Genomic DNA, 20271 nt, shown 5'->3' on the forward strand with positions numbered 1-20271 from the left:
TTACTGGAGCTTGAGTTGAGCAGGGCAGCATTAAGGTTATTAAACCTTGTTGTCCAACGAACACTTCCATTTATATATAGTGAATGTGTAAATAAGCAAATTGTATTAAGTGATAATTACAATATTATTACTTGTTTTACTGTACTATACAGTATTTACTACTGTAATAGGTGGCAGTCATAAAAAATACATAATACTATTCATGGTTATTATATATATATATATATATATATATATACACATACAAAATTATATATATATATATATATATAATTTTGTATGTGTATATAAACACGTTAAATTATTAAGCAAAATTAAATTACATAATATTTACAGTATCATTACAATTTTAAAAAGTAACAGCCTATTAGCATATTACTAATCCTTGTTAACCAAACTGACATTTGCAGTAGCAGCAACAAATGTATGTGTGTATAAATTTCATGGGAACTGCAGAATTATTACTACAGCACATGTTATGATTAATATGGCACAGTCACCGCCATGATGATTTTATTACCGCACGTTTCCCGGAACTGTAGAAAGTGTGAGTGTAGAAATCTGACGGAGGATTTAGGTGTTACACACCAAAACAGAAAACAACACACAGGCTCGCCGCTCAGGCTGAATCTGCCGCAGTGTTGACCAGACAGCAGCTCGTCCACCACATTATACCGCTGGCCGTCTTTTCTTTTAGTGTTAAAGATGTTTGGGTGCGGGGCTGAGGAGCTGTGTGAAGTGTGATGTAACGCTGCTGGGAGCGCTGCTGTTTCCTGTAGGCGAGGCTGGGTCGTTGTGGTTTGGGCTCTGTGCTCTAATGCGGACTGAAATGCCACCGACGGCGCACGGAGTGGTGGTCAGCTAGCACCGACAGGGTCACACTCTGAATAACCTCACCTCGACGTTGTGTGGTTCGGTTCCCGTCTCCTGGTGTGTGCTGCTGGGCGGTGGCGGGGTTCACAGCCCGTGTTTTGGTCTTCTGACCATAGGCGAGGTCAGCTGTCACGATGCCGGGCATGGTCGTGTTTGGGCGGCGGTGGGGGATAGCCAGCGACGATCTTGTCCTGCCGGGAGGGGTCGAGCTCTTCATCCGCGTCCTGTGGTGAGAAGCGCTGCTTTTGTCGTGTTTCCCCCCCAGATCGATCCCACCAGTGTTCACTTCTCACACCTCGTTTCTGCTCCGTTTCGATTCCGAGGCTGAGATTCTTCTCGATCCTCCGGGTTTAGTTGTGTCTTCTGTCAGATGTCTTCTCTCCTGAGTCCTGAGCTTTTACACAGCTTTGTTTGACTCAGTAAAAAATCAAGGGAGGAAAATAATGTTTAGAGACATAAACTCGAGGGAACGATTTATTAAATTGAAGGAATGATTTATTATATTTGATTGAGCAGTTAATCAAATTTAAGAAATTATTCATTAAATTAAAGTAGCATTTTATTAATTGAATGAATTATTTATTATATTTAAGATAATTATTTATTAAATTGAAGGAATGATTTATTATATTTGATTGAGCAGTTAATCAAATTTAAGGAATTATTCATTAAATTAAAGTAGCATTTTATTAATTGAATGAATTATTTATTATATTTAAGATAATTATTTATTAAATTGAAGGAATGATTATTTTTGATTAAGTGATTTATTAAATTATTTTTTAACTTGAAACAATTTATTAAATGGAAACATTTAATTTATTACATTTGAGGGAACTATTTATTAAATGTGAAGGAATTATGTATTAAATTGAGGGAATTATTAATTCAAGTAAAGGAATGTTCGAGAGAAGAATTCATTAAATTGAGGGAATGATTTATTAAACTGAGGGAGCGGATTGCTAAATTGATAAAACAATTTGTTAAATTGAAGGAACAATATATTAAATTGATAGAATGATTTGTTAAAGAGACTGCTTTATTAAATATTGGAGGAACTGATTGTTAAATGGGGGAATGGTTTATTAAATGAGGGAATACTTTATTAAATGTAGGGAATGGATTATTAAATGGAGGGAACAAATTATTAAATGAAGGAAATGTTTCATCAAATCAGGGCAATGTTTTAAGATGATCAGTATTATTTTTCTAAATTGTTACTTTAGGGTCTCTGTAAGATGAATAAAATGAGGATATTTTAGTGATGTAGTCCAACATCACCTAAACCCATAGTCCCCAAAGAGTGATCCGGGGGTGGGGGGATAGGCTGTGATGTATAGCCAGGGGGTCTGCCATAGTTTTCTGAGCCAGTATAAGCTTTACCGTGTATGGCAAGTAGTTTTACTCTAAAATGCCACCAGCAATAAGATGCATTCAATATTTCTCTAATGCAGTTATGAAATGTGTGCTAGTGATAATATCAGATCTGCAGATCTATAAATACAATCCGACTAGTCATATTGTCAGGACCACACATCATTAATGTAATTTTGAGGTTACCAGTGCTTTACTTGCAATCTGGTAAAAGAAATACCAGTAGAAATTGAAATTCCAGATAACCACACTGTAATTCTGATTAGTAAAATGTCCATGTATTCCTTAAATAATTTCTGACTGGTGTAAATACTAATTCAGGATAGTTCTAGTTTAGTTCTCCCTGCTGCAGGTGGTTATGAAGCAGTTATCTGCTGATACTGTTATGATTCTCATATCTTGTTCGTATCTGTTTAGTTTAATGTAATTTCCTTGTACAAATCTTAAAGCAATATGAACAGAAGAGATGCCCAGTATTAAATATTGACAGTGTTTTTAACAAGGACATGGAAAAAGAGAGTCCCTCATGAGATGGTGAGAAGTGTCTTGATAATACAGTTTAAAATGTTGTTATGCTGTTTAGATTTTTTTTGATTGATTATTTTTATATTTTTATACTGTTTATTTTTATCCCCTTAGTATTCAGAGACTGAGATTTCATTTATTTTATGTTGTGTAAAACATAGGAACATAATTCTGCATGGGATTGTGCGCAGCTTTGAATAGTTCTGCAATCCAGTAAGTATTCTTTGGGATATGGAGTCTCAAGTTCACACTAGTAATGGTTATATGCTCTGTTTTCTCGCAGGTGGATTGGGATTTTGGCTCTGTATGCCACCCGCGAAGGAAGATTTGATTGTCCCGGTGGGGCTCTTCTTCACAGCTACCTTGTTGTCCTTCTCGTCCTGCTTGCAGTCATTATCTTAACCTTATGTGCAGTTGTTTACATCAGTGCTCAGGGTAAGCCTTATCCATTGGCGAACTGTCGCCTATGACCAAGCTATGTACATAATGCACACTTTTACATGTTCATTAAAAATTGAAATGCACCTCTCATCTCTTTATCGAAGGAACCATAATGAATCCAGGTCCACGGCGCTCTATGCCAGCCCTGGTGTACCTTCGCGCCCTTCTTTACATCCCTGAGTTCGTTTGGGCCTGTCTTGGGGCGGTCTGGGTATCTGATGACAGCGGAGGATGTGAACCGGCTGAAGTTGGGATTGTAATAGGTGCTGTGATTGCTAGGTAGGTGAAATACTTGTACAGCTTTTAAAAGTGGAGTGGGAGCTGTAAGACAGCATACTCAATAAACTGGAGAATCCATGCACTTAGAAAGCCTCCAAATTTATTGAATGTGACAAAACTGTGGATAAGCAGTTCCCTACCTGGATGTTCCTGATTAAAGGAATAGTTTAGTGAAAAACATTTAAAATCACTTACCCCAGAAGCAGTCGATTAGCCGATACGTTTTTGATATCTGAGGTTTGTTCCTTTTGTTTAGCATGGGAGATGCTAGGCTAACTTTGCTAACAAACACTAGACTTCTGGATCTGGAAAATGTCTCAAAACGAATAAGGTATGACCATGACATTTCACTATATTGATTAAAAAAATCTTGTTTATGTAACTTTTTGTGGCAGATAAATTTGGGTGTGTATTTACCGATATGAGATTGGTGACAGTCTAGGTCCAGTGTTTGTTAGCAACGTTAGCCTAGCACTCATCAGAAATAAAATGTACCATGGCTGATTAAGTGTATCTGGGGAAATTAATTTAGAATTAGATTAGAGGAATTGGATTTCTTGCCAGTCTAAGGGTATTTTCTTGATTTTTGTCTCTGTTATTATATCAAATTTGCTTTAAAATATTAAAGATAATATCCACATGTTTCAAGTTAACTCCGCTCACACTATAATGAGACCCCACATGACCTACAGCTTCTTCTTAATATTTCCTCTGAAACCATATCTTTACTTGTGCACAGTTTGTGTTGGTGCTTGAAATGCAGAGTCTTGGGTTCACAAAAGTAGAGCAATGAGTGAATAAAATAATATATGAACAGTGAGAGGCAGAAGACGAGTTTCTGAGTGACCGTTTTACACAAACCTATGGATGGATGCATGAACCAACCAATTACAGATGTGGGGCAGATGACTGATGCATAAATCCCCCAATTGCAGATGAGAGGCAAATGACAGACACATGAACCCATGAAGACAAGTTTCTGAGTGTACAGTTTCACACAAACCCATAGACGGACGCACAAAAAATGTACAGGGGTACAGCCAGAGCCAGAGGCAGAGACGAGTATCTCGTAACTCCGGGTGATTCAATAGAAAGGGAGGGCTCTACAGATTCTATTAATTGCTATTAATTGAGACATTAAGAAATATCACATTTAACACTCCGGCACGGTCATAAACTCTAAAAGGCTTGTGTATTTTGACATCATTATGAAATCTGCAAAAAAGGTAATTCTGGCCTCCTAAAATTGATCCGTAAAATCTATGCGGCCAAAGCCATACAGGCAAATTTGGACATGATACATATTTCAAGGCAAAAAGGGTTCTTTGGCTTCTATCAGTGGTGGAACGTCTTTTGGTGATTGCAGTTTATCAAGCAAAGTAGCCTACTTTAGTAGAACCAGTGCCTTTATTAAAGAACCCTTTTAAGGATGTAGTGAATCACTGTTTAACGTCTTGATGACTGATATTACAGGCCTGCCATTTTTTTTGATACCCCTCTCCAGCTGGATCATCTTGCTGTCCATGTTGGTGGGTGTGTTGGTTGTGTTTGACCCGTTGGGCAGCCTGCGGCGGCCAGTGCTGATCGGGGAGCCTTTAGGTTTGAGGGATCTGGAGAGCAGCGAGTCTTCACAGCTCTTTTATACTGCACGCTCGCTAGCCACACGCGTGTGGGAGAGTCGACTGCGTCTGCTGTGTTGCTGCCTGCCTCAGGATGACAACCACCGGGCGGCCTTCTCCAGCATTTCCCAGCTTGTCAGCGGCTTCTTCTCTGTGAGTCTTTTTGGTTCAGTCGATTGACTAACAGAGACATGAGTGTTGGTTTTTATGTGTGCAGCTAATTTACAGCACTACTTTGTCTAGGACACCGACCTGGTGCCCAGTGACATTGCTGCAGGCCTGGCACTTCTGCATCAGGAGCAGGACAAAATGGAGCGGTGCAAAGACCCTGAAGATGTTATACCACACAGCCCGTCGTCCCCCATCGTAAGTCTGTTTCTCAGTACTGGGTTGGCTGGCCTGATTAATCTGAATATTGTATTTTTGCTGCATATTTGGAAGTTCTCAACTGCATTATAGCTTAAACTACAGAATTGATTCAGCAGAAGCGTTTTAAAGGAACTATTTGTTTAGATGGTAAAATTTTATTTTTTATTAAACAAACTGCACCACTTTACAAGATGAACAATAAAAAAATGCCAACAAATTGTATGTGTGGGAGCACTTTAAAATGTGCTGTACAAAATATGTAGTAAGAAATTATAGTTGATCTTGGTAGTTAGATTGACACTGGGGACACACAGGCAATCACTGAGTTAAAGATGTTGTGGTCGAGGGAGCTTTACGTAGGCTGGAGCATTGATGCATTAGCATGAACTCTTTTAACATGGCTAATAAACAGCCTGTATAGCCAAATAATTAACAACTTTTATTTCAACAGAAGTGTTTTAAAAGTATAATAATAAGAAACACTTTTACCAAATTCTTTATTTAATGTTATTATAAGACTAGTAATATAAATATATAAATAAAAGAATTCAGTAGCCTTAAAAATGTACATTCTTCAGTTCCCCTGGTTATTCATTTAAAGCAAAAGCCATTGTTCAGGCTGTGGTCAAGCGGCTGGAAGCAGTTTGTCCAATATCTGCATGTAGGTGCTACTACATATAGACCAGTTAAGGGGCAAGAAGCTGGGACCTTTAAATCTCTACGAATTGTAAATGGAAAATGTAGCAGCTGTAGAAACAGCTGCTACATGTGCATAAAACGTACAGGATGGTTTTGTGCATTTTGTTTAGATCCCAAAAAGCATATTTGGGGAGGGAAAAGAGGACCTATTGGTAGTGATCCTTTTTGAAGTACCACTAGTAGGCTACATGCCTTACTCATTATGCTAGCTGGTTATTGCCGTCAGACTGAGAAGTTACTTTAAATATTTAACAGCTGATTTTCATTCCTAATCTCTTTAAAGCGGAGGAGCTCTGGAATTCAGCTATAGATGCTTTTTAATAATGCAATAATTTGCCGTTTCAACAGTTAAAGGGAATAGAATATTACATAGTATTTGAGATTATTTACTGAGCAGTTCAAACTTAAATTTACATTTACATTTACGGCATTTAGCAGACCCTCTTATCCAGAACGACTTACAAAGTGCTTTGCTATTTACCCAAGAAAAACCTTAGCTAGTTAGAATAGACCAATAATTCAAAGGATACCTCTAAGCTTAGACATTACTAAACACAAGACAATAAGGTGACCATAGTACTCTAATCGTCCAAGTACTCAAATTAGCCCTCAGTCTTTTTATTTCTTTCCCAGCATGCCGATTATCACGTCTAAAGTAGTGCCATCATGTTAATTGCCAATCATCATCAATATCTGATTACAGCACCCAGGCTTATTACTGATTCTAATTTTTAATGTATTTGTTTTATTTAAATGTAAAGAAATGTTTTTTGGGTGGTTTTGAGAATTGTGAAAGGTGTACAGGTTCACTTTGGAAACACCAACAGGTCTATAAAGCCTTTAAAACATGGTTTTGACAACCTTTATAGTAGGTTAAAGTAGAGTTTAAATGAAACACTTTTAATGGTTTGTGAAAGTCATGAGAACATACCTTTGTTTTCCACGTTTGTGAAATTGTAAAACATGATCTACAGAAAAGAATATTTTCAATTACAGCAAAAAAAAGAAAAACTAATTTTAAAAAAATTAAATTCATCTTGACATCACAGCTAAGAAGTTAGAAAGTTAGTTAGTAAGAAGTTTTTAATCTGTGTAAATGCTGATTCTGAAATGTCTTTTTTCTCTAAATTAACAGTTAAATGCATTATGACTGAACTTCTCTCATGTATATAATCCTGCTGTCGGTGAACAGAGAGAAGATCTGGAGATAGAGCTTGAGAAAGCTGCACATTGCATGCAGTTTGCTGTAGCTGCTTATGGTTGGCCCTTGTATGTTTACTCCAACCCGTTCACTGGACTGTGCAAACTCAGTGGAGACTGGTGAGTCTAATCATATTACCATCCTCTTGATACTTTAATCTGCAAATGCTGACAACCGGCTAGCACGTAGCAATGGACATTGATCTGTTCCAGCTGTCGTAACCGTACTGCAGAGTACGACCTGGTTGGAGGAGATAACCTCGGCTGTAACTTCAACTCCATCTTACACGTCACAGGACTGCAGTACCGAGACTTTATCCACATCAGCTTCCATAATCAGGTAAGCGATTGTGTTGTTGTGCATAATTCCCACAGTTTGACTTTGGGAGTAGTGATTGGAGAGTGATTGGCTTGAGCTCTGTTGGTTGCTCTGTAGATCTACGAGATCCCGTTCTTTGTTGCACTGGATCACAAAAGGGAGGCTGTGCTGGTTGCAGTGAGGGGAACTCTGTCGCTAAAGGTGAGTGAGGGCTGGGTAATTGTTCTGTACGTATGTTCGAGAGATCACGACTGCTGTCCTGTCAAAAAGTGCAAAATTCATATTTTTGCATAATAGTAATAATATTTCTGTGTGTGTATATGTTTGTATATGTGTGTGTGCGTATGCATGTGTTAACGTGTACAGGACGCGCTGACTGACCTCTCTGCAGAATGTGAGAACCTGCCTGTTGAAGGTGTGTCGGGAGCCTGCTATGCACACAAGGTGAGGTTTAGTGTTGTGTTTATGTCACAGCATTCCTTCCAGTATTTTTTTCATCAGAAATGTACATACACAGGTACCATAGAGATGCATTGTAGCCCTTTTTATGATCTAGTGTAATAAGGTAAACAGTTTATCATGCCTCTGGTCCCAGTTTGTTTTACCTTTATATAAAGTACATGATTTTAGCTCTGATTTTCCTGTCACAGACTGGCAAGAAAACCCCTCAGCTTTCAGACACTTCAAAATGTTCAAATATGTGTGAAAGATTCGCTGACAGATGTAATGTAGTGCATGCAGTGATGAGCAGCTCAAGGCAAAAGAGTGTGTGGAACCAAACCCGCTGGGAGCATGATGTTGGCTACCAAAACAATAACAGTTACCACAAAAAGGTTTTGAAGAGAAGGTGCGTTAATATTACAGCCGAGAGGGCTAGAAAACACTGTACGCCAGTAGGGGGTGCTGGGTCACCTGAATTTATTATCACAATAAATTCAGTATTTACCTTGATTACGATTAATGATCAATTAATAAGTAGCTAGAGTTGCTCAGTGTTTGAGTTCTCCTCCATGTTGCTTTCACATCGCAGACTGGACTGGGCGGAGTTCTGTGAATACCCAAGCATTTTACAGGATTGTTTCTTTTTTATAAAAAGTTGGGCAAGGATCATGTTAATGGGTTTTGATTAATTGCTCAGCACTAACTCCTGCTTAGCACTCCTTGCATTTATTTCCGTGAGACCTGGAGAAAAGTAGTGTGGTGGTGTGAACACTTGTGTTGTGTACACTCCGCTATGTTCACATGGCACGTCATAGATGACAGATTTGTTGTGTAGTGTACATTTGGCATTGGACACCTAGAGTTGTTGTTGTTATATTACTATAATAATATAATATTAAGATAATATTGTGGTTTAATATATTTGATTAATATTACATGGTTATGTCTATGTAATAAAAACTATAGAATCCATTACATATGTATATTGCAATACAGATTTAAACCTGCATTTCTGCCTTTTTCCATTTTAATATTTGTCAGTTTTATCATGTGACAAAAAGATAAACAATTGCTTCTTTCTATGAAACAAGACTGCAAGCACAATAGTAATGTTTAATTTGATTCAAATCATGATAAATTGAAATAAATGACCCTTATATGATCTCTAAGTTTAGGCCACGTTCACATTACAAGCCTCATCGTTCAATTCAGATTTTTTGCTGTGATTGAATTCTTCTGTCTTGATGGTTCATATTTGTGTGAAAAAGTGAGTTACATGTGTATACATTATATTCATCTACATACTCTTTGGAACAGCCTGCATGTACACTTTCAATAGCGTAATATGAATAAACCACATGCATTATAAACATCAATCTAAGGCTGAATCCCAAATGCCTCTCTATGTCGAGTCAGTCAACTATGGCCTCCACACCTAAATAGTGCAATAGGTAGGTGCAGTAGGCATCTGTTCACACGGTCTTCAGTAGACATATAATGCAGTGTTTGTGTTTTGAAGCCCCCTTTTTCATGACCTTTGTAGTGCACTACTTAGGGCCTGGGGGGCCATTTGAGATTAGTAGCAGCTGAAGATATTTTGCTCCAAACAGCTCTCAGCTTTTTATTATTAGAGTAAAATGAAGATGTGCTATTCAGATCTGAACACTCATTAAGGTTCACACAGTTGGGTCACAATTTTAAGGGGGACAAAATCGGCACAGGTTTCAGTTGGTAATGGGAATGAAGCCAAAATGTAATAAGAAGAATTCAAGGCCTACATACCTCAGGTAGAACCTTGAAGAGGTAAAGCAGGTTCTGTTGACTCTGCAGTTGACTTGTTCAGACAGTATGATCTCTTTCTGTTTCACAGGGCATATCTCAAGCAGCCAATTATATCTATAAGAAGCTTGTCAATGATGGCATATTGAGCCAAGCTTTCAGCATTGCACCTGTAAGTCTCATTTGCCTATATGTACTTTTGTACTTTTCATAGGAGTACTCTCAGCTTGGTGTGAATCTGCATGTTATGTAAATGTATGTTTGTGCAGGAGTACAGGCTAGTCATCACAGGCCACAGTCTCGGTGCAGGCACAGCCTCCCTACTGGCGGTGCTGCTGCGTAGTACTTACCCCACATTGCAGTGCTATGCCTTCTCGCCACCAGGGGGCCTCATGAGGTATGTTTACACATTCAGAATCCTAGACATATTTATGATCAGTTATTTAGCTATAACTGTTGATTGGTAACATGGTGGCATGTCTGGTGGGACAGTCTAGAAGATATTACATCCCCTGAAATGCATTATTATTGTGTCTTCCTTTAGCAAAGCACTTTCTGAGTACTCCAAACAGTTTGTGATTTCCGTGGTTCTAGGAAAGGATCTGGTCCCCAGGTGAGGATTACATGCATAGACTGCTCTCCACACAGCTCAGTCTCAGTTCAATGTATTTGTAGGGGTGTTATTGTGGTATAGAAGCATTTTGTAGGCATAACTTTGCTTTTCAGGGCTTATGTTTGTGGAGTTAGTTTGGCTTCACTTCCCTAAAATTATTCAGTCTTCCAAAGTTTCTCTTTCACTGCCATTTTTTTTTTGAAGGTTAAGTATTCCAAACATGGAAGACCTGAAGAGGAGAATATTAAAGATGGTGTCCAATTGCAGCAAACCCAAGGTACTTTTTTTTATTTGGTTGGTTGGTTTTCTTACATCGCAGCTTTTTTTTATGGTGGAAAAGATTAACTAGGTTTCCCCCAGTATACACTATATGTGGACATTACACTATATGTGGTTTGTGGACATTCCTTCTTAGCTGTAATTTCATTTGCATTAAAGTGTATCTATTACTGACACAAGTGACGAGTGCAGAGCAGTACTTATATTGCACATTTTAAAATTAATTAATTTAATTAAACTCCAAAGTGCTTTTCAACCAAAACATAAGATATTAAAATGGGTTTAAAACAACTACAAAACATAGTTAAGATAAATAAAAGATAAATTATTTAAAAATAAAATCGATCTGTAATAAAATGTAGAAGCAAATGGAGTAGAATAGATCACAGTGTCAGTAATATAAAATAATAGTAATATTTAAAAAATAAAAATAATAGTGAATAGTAAAAATGCGTATAAAACACTATATTAAAGCCAGAATAAATAAGTAGGTTTTTTGGTTGCGTCTGTGCTGGAACTCGATTCCAGTTTTGTAATGAGTGTAATGGCTGAAAGTAGCATCACCAAATGTTTTTGTTCTGCTTTGAGGAACAGCTGAAAGAGCAGAAACGGAAGAGTAGGTCATAATGCCTAGTGTCAGCTAGGGGCGTATAAAGCCCCTCAGCAGTGGGCTGTGAGTGAGGAAGCTCCATCCAATGCCTCTGGATGAGATTGAGTGAAGTTTGCGATCCAGGGCTGATCATGCAGGGTTGCCTACCAGACCTCACTAAAGCTCTTTGGCTAATTGCAGTCAAATCCTCACAGCAAGGTTCCACAATCTAGTGGAAGGCTTTGCCTGAAGAGCAGAGACGGTTATATCAGCATAGATTTTGGAAGAAACATTGGATAAGCAAGTGTCCATTGTTTTGCTGTATAGTTTTTATGCACTGGTATTATTTAAAGGGGGGATTTGACGGAACACCCTCCATTTGTTGTGATTTTCCTGCATTTAAGTGGACAGACAGGACAAATTCATCAAAACCAGTTGTTAAACCTCAGTATATTCACTGTAGGTCCTGCCCTTTTCTACTAATTCTCTCTCTCTCTCTCTCTCTCTCTCGTTCTCTCGTTCTCTCTGTTCGCCAGTACAAGATCCTCTTGCATGGCTGCTGGTACGAAGTGTTTGGGGGAACTCCAGATGACTTCCCCACAGAAATGGAGAACCGGCGGGAGGAGGAGTTAAACCAGCCGTTGCTTGGCAATGGGAGCTTGTTGGTGCAGGGCTCCACCTCTTACCAGAGCCTGTCTTCAGATGACTCGCCCACCCACCCCACCCATTTGCCACTCTACCTGCCAGGCCGCATCATATACATCACAGAAGATGGACCCTCACGAAGGTTAGAGCACAGTAACCTTTTCCAGCTTGTCACAGCACAGATGAAGTTACTCTGAGGCTGTTTACACCTTGCATTAACATGCGTTTTTTGGTGATCAATGGTAATCAAGGTTCGGATTTCACTTGACTACATGAAAAGTCAGGTGTACGATCTGATAACTCAAACCTAGGGCTGGGCGATAAGGAAAAATTATTTCATCAGGATATTTAAAAACATTTTCATGATACACAATATTCATTATAATAGATGTGATCGCTGACAAAATGCATTGGTAGTCACAGATTTTTAAAAACTACCATCTGAACACGCTCCCATATTTAGTACAGTGATTTTTATGCAAACTCTGCTACACTTCATCCAGTTAAACCAGTCTAATAACTGTTTGTAATGAAACATGCAGTTCAGTATCCTTAATATGCTAGGAAAGCATATTGTGTATCACGATAAGAACATTTATCACGCTATAATAAAAAATTGTCATATAGCCCAGCTCTACTCAAGCCACATTTGGAGACGGTGAGAGACTCATCTCTACTGCATTTTGAACAAGCGCCCGAATACAGTTTGAGAAGCCATGTATGCACATGTGTAGATGGTAGACAATCAGCCACAGCTGGCAGTATGACTGGATGGATGTACTTATTTACCGGAAATGAAGTACACAGGAACGTAGGCTTCGAATCTCATCAGTCGTTTTATCTCATCACTCATTTTAGTGAAAAGTGTAAACAGAATCCGGACAGAAAGTAAATTTAGATGCTATTTGGATATGAAACGCATTTTAATGCAAAGTGTATAGCCCCAAGCAATAGCTGTGGTCAGATCAGTATTTACAAGCCCCCTTTTTAATTGAAGTGGTCATAAAAGTATAAACACTGCGAACATAATATTTAGCAGACATTCATTACATTCATGCACCAGTGCATCTTGGTAATCCCCTGTGGAATGTTCCCATTTTAAAAGTGCCCCGCTGGACTTTCTGAAACCCACATAACTCCAGATAAAAACGTTGATGTAAAAATATACTTTGAGTGTTTCTGTTCCCCCTAATGTCCTGATGTCTCCGTCTTTCCCAGGCACTGCTTCTCACAGGTGCGGTACCGTGCCGAGTGGTCTAGCGAGATGGCGTTCCGCAGCGTGCTGATCAGTCCACGGATGATCGCCGACCATATGCCCGATGTGGTCCTCCGGGCCCTGCGCAGCCTCACCACTGACCGGCCGTTCTCCCTCTGCCCTTCCTCCCTCAGCAACAGTCACCTGAATGTCATCTGAGCTCTGGCTGCCTGCAGCCTGAATCCTGAATTGACTGTGGCAGTGAACGCACAAGGAGGCTGCAGGGAGCTGCATCGTTTAAGACTCCTCAAAGAGCATTTCGGCTCTTTCTGCTTTTGATTTGTGGTTTTAATCTGCTGTGTTGGAAGCGCCGTACGCTTCGAATGATATTGTACGATACACTGCGTTCTCCCTCTCATCGAGTCGAAGTCTATGTGGTGTATGTCGTCCAATGGTATTATATATATATATATATATATAGTGCTGTTTGTGAGAATCAAATTTATTTATTTCCGAAAGTCCAGAAGATGTAAGGGGGAAGAAACATCAGTAATTGTGTAGCCGTGGTGTCTTGTTTGTTTGTGCCGTACGTTCTCAAAACCAGGGTCATTAGTGCCTATGCGTAGCCGACTGTAGTGCTGGAATCACAAAGCCTGGATGCAGAAGCGAGCAGCGTACGATTCCAGCGCCGCTGTGGGGAACGCAGTTTTGATGCATGGTACTAAAACCATTCTGTCTGCATGGAAATGTTTGATTCAACTTGCTCCAGTTGCTCCACTACATCAGCTCATCTGACTTATTAAAAGGTTTTCATGACGTTCTCATTTCAGGATCATTTCTCAATAAATATGTTCATGAGAATCATGCTGGTCTGGTTGGTTTTGAATGCTTATTGAAGGGGAATACCACTGACTTCTTCATTCGCAGTGGTTTGACCAGTCTGAAATATTAACAACGGTGGTGTTAGAAACCAGGCAGCTTGTAAAGAACCATATGTGAAGACACAGGTAGCAGGTGTACACTGGTCCTTGTGCATGGCAGATTAAATATTATGTCATTATTATTTATTTTTTTTATGTTGAATTTCACACCAGAGCGCTCTGACATCTTGACTATGGAATTATTAAAAATTAAAATAATAAAAAAAATGGCAAAATGACCTTTTTAAGCACGGTCAGCACTACATCTCCACATTTGATGTCTCAGAGAGACATTTAGAGAGTGTCAGGTGGCACATAAGTGTTATTATTATATTATAATATTATTAATCAAGCATTTTTCATGAGCCAGAACTCTTCAGTGATGCTGTTTAATCAGCAGCTAGTGGGAGTGTGAAGTGTGGCTTAAGCCTGAACCTGTTGCCAGCTCTTCGTGGCACAATTGCTGTGTGTAACTTGTTGAATTCTCCAGCTAAATCCACACAGGACAGGCTTTACTCCTCCGCTGGTAGTTCTGCTCTCGTTCCTAACTCCAGCTCAGCCCGGATCTGTGGAGGAGCCGCGCGTGTCCAGCCCCGCTGAGCTGAGCGAGGTGAGGCGAGTGAGAGGGATGTTAGACACCCCTCTTCGTTCCCGCCCATCCCGCTTTTAGAAAGTGACGTCAGGCCGTGACGGTCTAGTCAACAACTCTTATGTTGGGACTCTACTTGGATCAACTAGGGAGGGAAGAGCGGTGTGAAGCTAAAGTCTCTGCAGCTCCGAGCCGCCTGCCGAGTCTCCTAGCGCGGTCTCGTCCACTTTCGGGAGGCGTTCGCGGACGTGGCTCAGTCTTGCCGAGTCCGTTTTCGGTCTCCGAGGAAAGCTCCGGAGCTGGAGAGTCGCCCGGCTAGCAGCGCTAGCTGGCTATCTTAAGTAGTTACGCTAGCAGGCTGCGCTCCCGGAGCCCGGCGGCCGGAGTGAGGAGCAGGGGAAAATGGAGCTGGAGGACGAGGTCCTTTATCAGGAGGACACGGGCAGCTCGGCGATGATGTCCGAGCGGGTGTCCGGCTTGGCGAGCTCTATCTACCGGGAGTTCGAGCGGATGATCGGGAAGTACGACGAGGACGTGGTGAAGCAACTTATGCCGCTGGTGGTGGCCGTGCTGGAGAACTTGGACTCGGTGTTCGCGGAGAACCAGGAGCACGAAGTGGAGCTGGAGCTGCTGAAGGAGGACAACGAGCAGCTCATCACGCAGTACGAGCGAGAGAAGGCGCTGAGGAAAGGCGTGGAGGAGGTGGGTTTCACTCCAGTTTGGGCACTTTTAGGGGGAACGTGTATGCTGAGCTAGGCCAGCTTGGCCAGAGGGAGGACCGTAGTCTTGTTAGCTAGTACTTCAGAAAACTGTCAGAAGTTGGTCTCTGAGGTGTTTTTGTGAGATTCGTGGATTTTAAGCTCCATGTTCTTCAAAAACAGCTCACTTTTTGGGCCTTCTTTTGGATATTTCCACCCAACAACTGTTATTAAAATTTTTAATGAAGTATTTAATTAAATATTTTTTTTAATTAAGATCTGTCAGTTTTATAATCGGACAGTGGAAAATGCTGTTGTCATGTAAAGTCCCTTGTCATTTCCCTCAGGATGTGAGGCGTCAGCTTCTGAACGAAAAGGGAACTGTATCTGCTCAGCTTGCAGGTGCTCCATGCTTCATGTAGCTAGCTAACTGTCAAGCACAGGCAAACTCCCACACAGCTAAAAAAAGACTAGCTGAAAACAAAATAAAGGCACACCCAAGATCGCATGCAGGCTTTGTCATGTTCAGACTGTGTGTCACTGTTACACACAGCCTGCACTACTGCTGCTGGTGCTGAAAACTCCAGTGCTTCAACACTGGACGGTGGGAACACGCACCCGGAGCAGTAAGCAGCCACCTCCGCACCTGGAAAGCACTTAAGGGTTCGGCCGGTGCCTTTCTCTAGAGCACCTCAGCCCCAAACACATCTGCTTCCTGCCTGACCGGAGGATAGGACCTCCTAGTCCCCAGCCCTCTAGTCCCCTAACTTCTCTAACATTTGAGCCACAGCTGTTGACAATGACAGCAAGTACTCTCAAACCGTAAAGCACCTACATCCCAATTCAGGTCCTCCAGGACCCCCTTTCCTGAACATTTACCCTGCTCTGATCCCGCTAATCAGGTAAGTAACAAACCTGGGTTAGAGCAGGGTACCACTAACATGTGCTGGACAGGGGGTCCCCCCTCCAGGGCCGGGGTTGGGAACCCCTGCTTTAGAGCCGTTAGATATTCACAGCCTTATCCAGTGGTCCGACCCTGGTCCTTGATTCCTCCTTCCCTGTCCTACCCATTTGAGTGGTCTCCTGCTCTAACGCAGCCTTCAGCTCAGGAGGGCTTGTTCATTAGCCGTCTAGCCGGATCAAGTGTGTTAGGACCAGGGTTGGGAACCACGGCTCTGAACAAAGCAGGCCAGTGACGTTGTCGTGATGTGCTGTGGAGAAATGAATGAAGTGTAGCATGGTGGCGTAGTTCACCAGGACCAGGCTTCTGCAGATGCAGCAGTAATACACACTCACATACTCACTCTTGCTGTATTAGAGCAGGACGTCTATTAACTCTGGTCACTACAGGCATAACAGCCAGGCTTTCAGCAGTGTAATTATCCACATTGTCTGGGACAGAGTGACTATATAAGAGCGCGTTGTGGATATCTGCTAGACTTCTGCCTGCCTGCCTGCCTGCCTGCCTGCCTAGATGCTGTCATTATCAAGGCACCAGCGGTTTAGAATAGAGTTATGTGTCTGTAAAAAAAAAGAATAGAAACATGCTTACTACCTGTAAAGCTTTGCAAAAAGGTGCTGTCAGTTTGATATGATTATACTTTGTGCAAATAACTGTTTATTTATTTATTTATTTATTTTTTACTGTCTGAGAGTTTGGTGTGACGAGAGCTGCTCTGACTGCATAAAAAGTACATTTTCCTTCAACTCAGATGTTATGGTAATGGTGTTTTTAAATTGGATTATAAATGCCCAAATATCGCAGTATATTAAAGCATAACTCCTGTATCGTGATGTGTATGGTATCGTCAGGCTCTTGCCAATACCCAGCCCTAGTCTACAACATATACAAGACATGACAGTGTTGGACACAGATGGAATGTGGCCTCCGCCTTTAACCCATCCGTGCAGTGGCCACACACATACACACTAGTGATCAAACACACACACAGTGGACAGTGAGCATACGTGCCCGGAGGGGTGGGCAGCCTTTGCTGCAGCGCCCGGGTAGCAGAGAGGGTGAAGGGCCTTGCTCAAGGGCCTTGCTCAAGGGCCCAACAGGGGCAGCTTGCCATAGATAAGTGTAAACAATGAAGTGTGCTGCGTTTGCCTGATCTCATAGCATGAACCTGATATCCCACCTTAAAACAGCGTCGCAGTTACATTCTGGCACCTGAAGCTTCTGCACCATTTAAGGTGGAACGAAAAATTCCAGTAAGAAGCTGGATAATGCCTCCAACTACACTCTTGTTTACAGTGTCAGTCGGCACTGAATCCTATGCTGGAAATGTTGTACTAAGGATGTGACTGGGTAGTTCAATGATCAGAGGCAAAGCGCAACGTTTCTGTGCCGTACGCATCACTTGAGCATATCTTGAGTTGTGCAACTCATGTCTCGTGTTGTCTGTGCAGGTTGTATTCTGAGGATTGTTAAATAAAAGCATGAGACGAGAGTCGCACAGTGATTCAGGTCAGTCTCCACTGAGCTCAGTGTCCACACCGAACTGACTGCCAGTCGCTTCTGCTCAACAGTCACCCGCTTGTTCCAAAATCCACAGAGTCACCGTGATCCACTGAGGCACACCAGCGATACACTGCCTTCCTTCTGTAAGCAACTTCCCGGCCCGTCCTCCTTTATATGCCTGGCCCTGTGCTTGATGGCAGCCGCCAAGTCGAAGTGCTCCCCTTCCTTCTGAGCTGGGGTAACTTACAGGTCACGTGGTGCTTTGTTCAGACCAGCTGAAGTGAAAAGATGGCATGCGACCCAGTCTTTGGGTTTACCTCCAGGCTTTGTGTTGGTTGGCTTTGCCGGCTGGTACGCGATGCTGCCTGAGTGTCATGTGGGCTGTTGCCAGTAGCAATGGTACGCTGCGCTTCTTGTCTGTTGCATTTTGTTCATTACAGTGAAATGTCAAGAGCCCACAAGCAGGAGTGAAACGGAGGTCTAGTATAACTAGTTCTGCAGACGTGTGTGTGGGCCATGACCGCAGGATACAACACTGATGATTGCAGTGTAGAAAAACTAAGAGGAATGACTTTTGTTTTTCGTGTTTGGCAGTTTTGGGTCTTTGTTGGGCTAAACGTTTAGTTTCAGTTGGTTTTTATAGGCTTCATAATGCAGACTAAGTTTGCCAGAGTTTTAGTTTAGTTTTCTTTTAGTTTCAGTTAAGAGAGTTATAATTAAAGTTGTCCTAGTAGGTATTTGACAGAAGCAGTGTAAATTTTATACAGGCTTTCAACCAGTTTCTTCCCAATTTGGCCCACCAATTACTTAACCCGTATGTACGTACCAGCAGGAGCTCATAGCTTTTAAAGCAAGAGAAGTAGGAGAATTTTTCTTACAATTATATATTGTTATATTTACTGTTGCATCATTGGTCTGATTCTCACAATCACAGACAAACACAATCTTAAGTAAAGTACACACAGGGTTGTACTGTTCATGTCTTTTATTGAGCACATTGAGTAAACCTCCACAGTGCAGGCTAGAAAAAGTAAGTGAACTCGAACTTGAATTTGGTAACCTGTAGATATTTCTTTAGCAGCATCAAACATGTCTGTAGATGAGACAGAGAATTACTCAGCATTACAAATGTCCTCTTAAACCTCTAAAAGTATTGTTGTATTGTAAGAAGGTATCTTTATTAACATATTATTATTATTATTAAAGCTGGATTTGTTTTTGGATGCTAGAATAATCCTTATTGTCATTTTAATTGCTTGAGATCTACAACTTAAACCAGTGTTTTATGTTTGGGAATCTGTGGATCCGTATTAGCTATAATTTTACTCCATGTCAAATGAAATGTGTTAACGTGATGACCTGGTTACAACTGAATGAGTTAACACCTTACTGTAAGACAAGCACACCTTGGTGTGAACTTCTAAAGGTTGTCCCATGACATCCGGGTGTCATTATCCACTTATCCATTTAGCTGATGTGTAGCTGCTCATCTCCTGGTGGGACTACATAAGAGGAAGCACAGAGGTGATGTTATTTAGATACACTACTATATATTTAGTATGTAGTAATACTACACTAGTAATACTACAGAGACGGTGTCTTTACACCTCAAACTCAAGGCTTATTTTGCCCTGGCTCTCACAGCCCCCCGACGTAATGTATCATCAAATATCTGTGGACAGTCCTCAGTAACTGCTATACATGATTCAGTGCCTATGATCATTTTTTCAATACCTACTATAAATACTTCAATATTTACTATGAATTATTAGCTGCTATAAATGAGTGATAGAAATGTTTAATATAAATGATTCAGTATCTGCTATACATGATTGAGTACCTACAAAGAATGATTCCTATTGTAAATGATTCAATATTTACTATACATTTTGAACTGAATCATATAAATGATTCCGGTAACTGCTAAACATGATTCACTGTCTGCTATAAGTGATTCAATTTCTACTTTAAATGATTCAGTAATTACTATAAAGAATTTAGTTATCACCATTAATGATTCAGTAGCGTGTAAGTGATATAAATGAGTAATGTGGTTTAAAGGCCTGTATGATCATTAAGATGAGCTAACAGTTATTGCTAGATCAGTGTGCAGATGTCTGTGTTGTCTTTCAGATTTGCAGCTGTATATTGGATTGTTTAACGCTTTCAGATTTCAGCAGTTATGCCAGTCCTTTTCTTGGCCTTCAGTGTTGTGTATACTTTATAATGCCACACATCTATGCCAACTGTTAACAGTCTGCACTTGATGCTCTAGACGCGGAGAGGAAATGTCGGGGAAGGGCCAGGAATGCACCGGGAAAAAGAACTTCCTGAGCTCCTTTTTTCACTCAGGATATTTCT

The 20271-nt window shown here is 40.8% G+C and overlaps 2 protein-coding genes across 5 annotated transcripts in view; both read left to right on the forward strand.

The window, feature by feature from the left end:
* Positions 1-20271, forward strand: part of spag9b (sperm associated antigen 9b) — a 71578-nt gene that overhangs the window by 2030 nt on the left and 49277 nt on the right. For 3 of the 4 annotated variants that reach the window (XM_072667844.1, XM_072667845.1, XM_072667847.1), the window contains exon 1: positions 14883-15450. The exons of the other annotated variant lie outside the window; for it this stretch is intronic. In XM_072667844.1, coding sequence (XP_072523945.1) covers positions 15151-15450 — 300 coding nt within the window. In that variant the 5' untranslated portion in view covers positions 14883-15150. Of the gene's footprint in view, positions 1-14882; positions 15451-20271 lie in introns of those variants that run through there. 4 annotated transcript variants of the gene reach the window in all.
* Positions 538-14100, forward strand: daglb (diacylglycerol lipase, beta). The gene is made up of 15 exons (XM_072667645.1): positions 538-1102; positions 3056-3207; positions 3318-3492; positions 4997-5264; positions 5355-5477; positions 7372-7499; positions 7593-7719; positions 7816-7899; positions 8065-8142; positions 10010-10090; positions 10188-10315; positions 10463-10531; positions 10736-10808; positions 11936-12186; positions 13263-14100. Exons 1-15 carry the CDS (start codon positions 1008-1010, stop codon positions 13456-13458), a joined length of 2028 nt encoding a protein of 675 aa, XP_072523746.1. The 5' UTR covers positions 538-1007; the 3' UTR covers positions 13459-14100.

This window comes from Salminus brasiliensis, chromosome 22 (assembly GCF_030463535.1).
Source record: "Salminus brasiliensis chromosome 22, fSalBra1.hap2, whole genome shotgun sequence".
NCBI lineage: Eukaryota > Metazoa > Chordata > Actinopteri > Characiformes > Bryconidae > Salminus > Salminus brasiliensis.

What these genes read in the sequence shown, in the direction of transcription:
- daglb (XM_072667645.1), top strand. Translation starts at nt 1,008, where the DNA reads ATGCCGGGCATGGTCGTGTTTGGGCGGCGGTGGGGGATAGCCAGCGAC. An exon ending in ACAGCCCGTCGTCCCCCATC is followed by an intron (nt 5,478 to 7,371) that starts GTAAGTCTGTTT and finishes GTCGGTGAACAG; the next exon opens with AGAGAAGATCTGGAGATAGA. An exon ending in GAAGATGGACCCTCACGAAG is followed by an intron (nt 12,187 to 13,262) that starts GTTAGAGCACAG and finishes CGTCTTTCCCAG; the next exon opens with GCACTGCTTCTCACAGGTGC.